Below are 8,137 nucleotides of genomic sequence, written 5' to 3'. Positions count from 1 at the left end.
AGTGCTGTACCGGAGTAAGCCTGGAGTTCCCGGGTTCTTATCACAGCTGATAAAAGAATGAAGCTCACCCAAAAAAACGCGAAAAGGAGAAGATTGCGCAAAGCTATTATCATCCACCAACATCCCAAATCAAGAATCAGAGTTAGAGGAGCTACCAAATTAAGGATTCCAGAAGGAAGATCAATGATAACATCAGCAGTTCACCACATGAAACCAATCAAGCCAGACACGGACGGACGCTACACAATGGTGATTCTTGTTTTAAAATCCGCTAACAGAGCAACCAAACAGTAGCACATAGTTTCATATACCATACCAAAGTAACTGCAAGCGTTTGATTTTTGATCGGCCATGACAGAGCTCACAGCAATTGAAAAGCATTACTACAAAATTGGAGTTACAGATTGCAAAGATATGCGGCGACTCAGTTCTCCAGGCCGGGCACCTGCATGCGGCGGGCGGCCTCGGACTTCTTGCCGCCGAAGATGTCGTCGGATACGACCCTGAGCTGACCTCGGTTCTTGGACTTGGCGATCTTCTGGATCGTCTTGGGGTTGGTGACCTTCTGCAGCTTCGAGCCCGTGCGCAGCACGTTCTCCTTCTTGCGCTTCTCCCGCTCCTCCTTCTGCTTGCGCTTGGCGACCTTGTTCTGCCGGATCTCGTCCTTGAGCTCCGCCACGCGCGCCTGGTACGCCTTCTTCAGGGACTTGTCCCTCACGCGCTGCTCCAGAGGGACGGGCTTCCGGGACACCATCAGCGCGGAGGAGCGGCGCGTGCGTGGCTCCTTCCATGTCCGCCCCGAGACGCGCCCGGCGATGACGCCGTCGTAGGTGGGCGACCCGAAGGCCGCCGGCTTGGACGGGTCAGACTGGGAGGCCACTGCACGGAGCTTGGACGACCGGGGCGCGTCGGCGTCGAGGTCCATGGAATCGGCGGCATCTGCCTCCTCCTCCCGGCGCTTGCGCTTGCCGCGCTCGCCGCCGAGGCCCTCGTCGAGGTAGCGAAAGTCGAGGTGCGAGGCCATGGGGGAGACTAGGAGCTAGGGTTGGGTTTCGCCGTCTTTGGGTTTGGGAGAGAGAGGAAGAGGGACTGGAGGCGGAAGGGGTGGTTTTTGTTAGGGTTTGAGACACGGATGGCGGAGGCAAGTTGGATGGGCCAGAGTTGGCGTAAATTTGGAAGGCCCATTTCACTACTAGCTCTGGTCGAAAAAAAAGTTCGTGTCTTTTTTTTTGTAAAAACATGTGTCTTGTAAAACAAATAGTGCATGAAAAGTTGTTATTCCACCCATTAACTCTTGCAATTTTTAAGAACACAAACGCTTATTTTTCTCATGTAAATTTGCAGTAGTATATACTCCCCCTGTTTCTAAATATAAGTCTTTTTTTTGCATGATAATACGTGTCTCATTAATAAAATAAAGATCCAGTTACAAGCCACGTAAACATCAACATTATAGGACTGAAAAGATAGGATATTCCTATGTAAAAAACCAACGCGTGTCCCTCTCCACTAAGGAAAAGGAGACATATCACCGCTTCACCCGGGCTCGACTTGGCTCCATCGCTGATCGGCAGCTTTACGGACCTCCAAAGTAGTTTGCCTGAAGCAAAACCATTGCCGTTGAAAGAATTAGAACGGGGCAACGTGTCTCTGGACACACCATCGAACTCTAGAACTGACACCCCCCGCACGACTACAACGTCGGAGGAGGAAACCAGAACTGTCAGCCTCCAACCACAAACCTAGCAGGAGATGCACCATCTTCCAGCTGTCACTTGTGTAGACAACCATCTGCGCATACTCCTGGACGACAAAACCTCCCTGTTCCACCATGGCGTCGGGGACAACGCCGCAACAACGGGGACAGAGCGGAAGGAGAGACACACTTGACGGAGTCGCCGTCGCTGCCTCGCCAACACCATCCATGAATCCTAACGCCACCGATCTGAAGGATCGGCAAACACACGATGTCATCAACTCCGAGACGCCGCCATGGAAGACACTGCCGGTGTGGGAGTGGAGTTGAAGCAAATTTATTCATCCAGGCACCGCTCCCACCATCCCAACGACTCACCACGACCTACAAATCCAAACCCTAACTACAGAACGGAGGAACGGGGTCCCCCCTTCCTCCTGCCGCTGAAGCAGCAGCCAGAAGGACAGGGGGTCGGTGCCCTGGCCGATGGAGATTGGTGGAAGAAGATCACCTCCAGCAGCCGGGAGGGAGAGGGGGCCAGCGCCCTGGCTGGTGGAGATCGGTGGAAGAAGATCACCTCCCTAGTCGCCTGGCTCGTGGCGGCGGCTAGGGTAGCAAGGAATAATATAAGTCCTTTTATTGAGATTCCAACAAGGACTATGTATGGAGCAAAATGAGTGAATTTACACTCTAAAATACATCCATAAGTCCATGTCGAAATCTCTAAAAAGAACTTGTATTTACAAATGGAGGGAGTATATGTGCATGATATAAATATTTTCAGTACTTGTAAAAGTTTAAAATATGATTCTTTGTTTTTTTTTCTGAACTAAAGGGTGCAACAGGTATCACAGAATCCGTTTGCATATGGAGTTCAACCTCGTTTCGTCCGGCTTTTATAAGGTGTGCACCACATTTTCTGTTGATCAATTAACGACATAAGAAATACATGAACCCCTTATAAGCACGACGAATGGAGTACTATGTAAAAATTAACATGCAAAGGTTATACAAGTCATATCGGAGCATCAATCTGATTACTGAATCAAGTTATCTGCTCGACCTTAATTCACAAAACATTTAACTCAAATGCGTAAATTCACGAAACATATCTGATGGATGCAAAAGAGATCGTTTCTTGATATTTTCAATCTTATTTCCAGTTATATAACTTGGCAAGTTTCTGGTGAGTTACTCAAATTATTCTGAAGCAAAACCAGAAAGAACGCACCGGAAGATTTACAGTGGTTCGCTGAACAAAATGACAATCTAAAGCTACAATTAAAGAAAATCAGTCCGGACTAACGGCCTAGTCCGAGGGGCGCAAAAAAACTAGTCTCGAAAAGCACGCAATTGGCGGCTAATCAAGTTTGGCGATTACTGCATCCGTGACTTCCTGGGTGGTGCTGGTGCCGCCCAAATCCCTGGTCCTGTATTTGCCTTCTGCAATGACACTCTTCACTGCTGATTCCAGCCGGTCGGCGAATGACGGGAACTGCAAATGCCTCAGCATCATGGCGGACGAGAGAAACAGAGCAACTGGGTTAGCTTTCTTCTGTTGCACAATCTTGTCATTTCCCACATTTCCTGCAGAAGCGCCCTGCTCAAAGATGGCATGGTCCTGACCAACATTGCCTGAAATAATGCAGTACACGAAGATTTAGAGACTAAGGCCCTGTTTGGTTCATAAGTCCTAGGACTTTTTTTAGTCCCAACTTAGAAGTCCCAAGTCCCTAAAAAGTCCCTACCTGTTTGGTTCCTGGGACTTAACATGGACTAAAAGACCATATTACAACTATAAGTCCCTATAAGTCCCTAAAAAGTCCCTACCTGTTTGGTTCCTGGGACTTAACATGGACTAAAAGACCATATTACAACTATAAGTCCCTATAAGTCCCTCCTTGAGAGTCTTATTTCATAAGTCCCAAATGCCCACTTTAAGTCCCTATAAGTCCCTCCTGTTTGGTTTAAGTCCCTGGAAACAAACACCCTCTAATTTTCCATCCCCATATGCTCTCACAAGTCGGGTATTTATGCATTGCATAGTGCTAAGATGTTCAGACATGGGAAGGCTAAATAGATATATCAAATGCAACATTGAGCAGGCTATTATTAGACAAACAATCAATTTATACCAATTGTAAACCTATTTCCGCTAAAACAGAAGAATCACAAGCAGAATCAAACTCTACCTCCAGGCATGACACCCGTGCCTCCAGCAATACCTGCAGCCACATTAGACACCAGATTGCCATAAAGATTTGGGGTGACCTACAAAGGGAAGAAAAACAAAAGTCAACAGGTAACTACCGAAATTGATTTGTAAACTTTGGGACATCAAGACAACCTTTAGAATGTAAAACAGCGCATACAAAGAAACATGAGATTGCCAACAGAGGTACAAACATAAGAGGTGTTACTACCACATTTGCAAAAACTTAGCTAAACGATCCGCACTGATATTTTCTGTATAGGATCAATATAAGTATTATATCAAACAGCGTGCTCAAGGTTAAAATAGTAACTTATTGTATAACCACGAGAACATTTCAGCTTGATGAACATTGAACAATTAGAATATGGTTGCAATACAGTGACATTTAGTAAGAAGTGCATAGATTTCATATACATACCATAACATCAAACTGTTCAGGTTTTGCAACAAGCTGCATACAGCAGTTGTCCACAATGATTTCACTATATTGAATTCCAGGATACTTCGTCGCAACCTCACGGCAGGACTCCAAGAACAAACCATCAGCTAGCTTCATGATGTTTGCTTTGTGCACTGCCGTCACTTTCTTTCTATTGTTGAGGTAAGCATACTCAAAGGCGTATTTGGCAATCCTTTCAGAGCAGAACTTCGTCATCACCTGGCAAATCCATTCAATGAGTTTAACATGAAGAAAAGAAATCCTTCAGACAACAAAACAAAAAGAGAGAACAGTTGTAATTGTAAAAAAAACAGAAGCAGAATACAGTGCAAACAGGCACAAAATTGATGCGACAACTATAGTTCCAATGACAGGGCATTTAACTATGCAGGGAAAAGCACCGAGTATATGCCAACTAACAGACAAATCTTACTGTTGAGATCAAAACCCCTAGGGGAAATGTCACTGGATACTTAACTAAATTATCATTTTGTATTAAGAATAGACTAGAGAGAAATATATTTTTACTGAATTATTAAATTCACTACTCAAAAGCATGGGCACCACAAACTGTACATTTGAATGCTTCTATTGTTGTGTTATGTAGGGCAAAGGTAACTACTATTCATCCTTGGCCAGGACAGTACATAATCAAGCACAAGAACAAATACATAAAATTGATAATTGAGAGGGCGACATAACCATAACTTGTGTAACATGACTGCGCCTTTGCTCACTTCGTCCATTAAAAAGGCTATGAGCAGCAATGCAGCACCATTGCAAGTTGACCATTAAGTCATTTTATGAATGTTCAACAAAAGCTAGTGCTTTGGTAAATATATGCACATCTAAGGTTAGGCAAGTTTGACCAACTTAGCTGGGTGTTTGGTTGAAGTCAAACCTTAGACAAGATTATTTTTTCAATAAATGGGTACATGTCATACGCTTACAAAAGTGTAACAGAATTGTAATACCCCGGCACATTAGTGGATGCTCACGTTGCCCAATTAGAGTTGTGTCACTGCATTAGCTTCTCATGGAGATTTTTAATGGAGTTGGACCAACATATATGCTGTGTTCCAAACGTAGCACCTCCAGGTTTACCCTTTTACATGAAATGACTGCTTTCTACAAGTGGGCTGGCAATTGAGCAGATTTGGGACGGGACAGGACAGGACAGAGATTCCTCTTATGCTTACCAACTTGTGTCTTCAATTTTGTTGAACGAATGTAACAAAAGTTCGATAATAAACGTGGGGTAAATTGTGGCATTGTTAGTTCTAGAACAAGACAGGCCCACAATCCATCAGTATGGTGGTCCTATTATACACACCAGATGTTCTATTTACAAGCAAATTAGTGATGGATATCATGAACTCTTAAAGTAAAGAACCCGCTGTCCCAGTACTATAAATAATGACAGGAATAAATGTTGTAGAAGATTGTAAATGGTTAATCTGCGCCCATCACACCTTTGAGTGTTTATAGACATGATAAACGTCCTTTTACACGGATATATGCATACTTATAAAGGCCCTGTTTGGTTCAGCTTTTATCGACGGATTCTGCTGCCGCGCAGCATAATCTGAACCAAAGGGCGAACCCAGCAGAATCCGATTCCAAAAATCCGCTGCCAAAATCTGAACCAAAAGCGGAAGCAGCCCAGGACGTGCTTTCTAAAATCTGATTCCGCTGCGGGCCAAAATCTAAAAAAGTGGTATCAGCTGGTTTGCCAAATGACCTACATCTTTTTCACATCAGATTTTCCACAGCTGCTTTTAGAAATCCACAACCAAACCAAACAGGGCCAAAGTTACAAGTATCAATGTAATACATTTTTTTCTGGACAGAATTTGCAGGAATCGGACAGGAAAATATTTCAGTGAATTATGCGCGCTGCATGCTTCATACTAGGAGGAGAGTTCTTTGGCTGTCTACTAAAGCCACATTTTTGTGTAAAAGTGTGGCAAGCCAGACTAAGGCAAGTTTGGCAAAATGTTGAGCCAACGACAGGTAGGCTGCAGGGCAATTGACCGGACACGTACAACAGATGACCAAACTTGAATATATATGGGTTGACAAAGTGGGGCTGTGAACCAAGCATGCACCAGATGTTCCATGCTACAATTGGCAATGAGAAATAATGGTGTCTCGCGTACCTTTAAATTCAATTTAAAGAAACAGATAGGCAACCTTAACTTAGAACAGTGGAACAAATAACATAAGCATTTGTGTATCATCCTAACATTGCTACATGTGATCTCATAGATAAAGTTAATCTCAGAATTAGAAAACACGGCCATGATCCATCAAAGTATGTACTAAATGCTCTCACAATTCACTCACCCCAATATATCAACGACTAAACCTCGTGGCAATCATATTCAGTTGGAACAAACCAATCATAAATGCCTACAGTTTTGTTTCACATTATTACAACTTGTGCAGTAAAACCCAACAACCCATGAACTCAGCTAGATTGTCCGTTACGCAAATTGCCACAGAATCCCAATTGCCAATAGCCATATATTATACAACACAACCTACCAAGTACTCAGTAACCCGCAGTAAACAAAACAAACTTGTTACAAGCATATTGACGGAATATTGTTGCTTCAACAATACAACGATTGTCCATGAGGGTCTCTTGTCCATCATGTGTTCAGCAAAAGTGTGGGAAAGCTAAGTACCTCTACTAGCAATCAAACAGTATATTCGATCACAATCCACGAACACATTAGCTAGCATAAACTACATCAGCAAGGTCAATGATTGTCCTGCATTGAGCAGTGTGCGGAATTCGCCATACCTTGAGGCTCTCCACGACGCCAGGAACGACCTCGTGCTCGAGACCCGAGTACTCGCCCTCCGTGTTCTCCCTGATGACGGCGATGTCAACGTTGTCGTGCCTGGTGGGCAGGCCAGGGAGGTTGAAACAATTGACGAGGGAAGCGTAGAGGTCGAGCTCCTTGCGCAGCTGCAGATTGAGGGAGGAGACACCTCCGCCGACGGGTGTAGCGAGACCGCCCTTGAGGCAGACCTTGTTGCGGCGGATGGACTCGATGACCTCGGGAGGCACCGATGGCATGTCGCCGTGGACCTCGTACGTCTCGAAGCAGACCGGCGCGTGCATTGCCTCCATCACCTGGCGCACGGCGCCGGTCACGAGGGGCCCGATGCCGTCGCCCGGGATGAGCGTGACGGTGCGCGGGGCGCCGTCGCCCGGGCGCGGCATGTAGGTGACGGTACGGCGGGACACGGCGCCAGCGAGGGGGGAGGGAGGGGCCGGGGAGAGAACGCGCCGGAGGAGAAGGGCGGATCGCCGCGCCATGGTGAGTCCGGCTAGGGTTTCGGGGTGGATGCGATCGGCGCCGTGTCCAGAAGGATGAGCGGAGGCTGGTATGGGGAAGGAGAAGGAAAGGGGTGGGATGGTTCTTTACCCTTTCTCATTCCATATTTTTCGCCCTTTTCAACATTATTAATATAATAAATGATTATTCGGTGTCATCCCTGTTGTATGCAATCATTTTCTGTTACGGTGATGTATATTCCCCCATCCGACTCATACATATTCTGCCCCTTTTCCTTCTAGTTGGCCAATCCCTTGTTTCTCCGTCTCAGCAACCATCGTCATTTACATCCAGTTCAAAAAAAAAAGGTAATGTCATTTAGCTGACATTTCCCTAGAAACATTTTTTTAGTGAATGTCTTGATGGTCGTCGAATGAAGGCGTGCAGATCTTAGAGCGATGGAGCGTTCCACGTCAGCCACAGCCACTCGTTCGCTT

The 8,137-nt window shown here is 45.5% G+C and overlaps 2 protein-coding genes across 2 annotated transcripts; both read right to left on the bottom strand.

The window, feature by feature from the left end:
* Positions 1-235: 235 nt before the first annotated feature.
* LOC125555860 lies at positions 236-1,097 on the bottom strand. The gene has a single exon (XM_048718678.1). The coding sequence runs from the start codon at positions 1,022-1,024 to the stop codon at positions 425-427; it is 600 nt and encodes a 199-aa protein (XP_048574635.1). The 5' UTR covers positions 1,025-1,097; the 3' UTR covers positions 236-424.
* Positions 1,098-2,812: 1,715 nt separating this feature from the next.
* LOC125508519 (isocitrate dehydrogenase [NAD] regulatory subunit 1, mitochondrial-like) lies at positions 2,813-7,787 on the bottom strand. The gene is made up of 4 exons (XM_048673245.1): positions 7,160-7,787; positions 4,330-4,569; positions 3,889-3,967; positions 2,813-3,331 (listed from the first exon to the last, which is right to left on the bottom strand). Exons 1-4 carry the CDS (start codon positions 7,679-7,681, stop codon positions 3,057-3,059), a joined length of 1,116 nt encoding a protein of 371 aa, XP_048529202.1. The 5' UTR covers positions 7,682-7,787; the 3' UTR covers positions 2,813-3,056.
* Between the last annotated feature and the right edge of the window lie 350 nt (positions 7,788-8,137).

The sequence above is a fragment of the Triticum urartu genome, chromosome 5 (genome assembly GCF_003073215.2).
Source record: "Triticum urartu cultivar G1812 chromosome 5, Tu2.1, whole genome shotgun sequence".
In the NCBI taxonomy this organism is placed as follows: domain Eukaryota; kingdom Viridiplantae; phylum Streptophyta; class Magnoliopsida; order Poales; family Poaceae; genus Triticum; species Triticum urartu.
The sequence above is the reverse complement of the archived record's forward strand: the minus strand, read 5'-3'. Positions and strand labels throughout refer to the sequence as shown.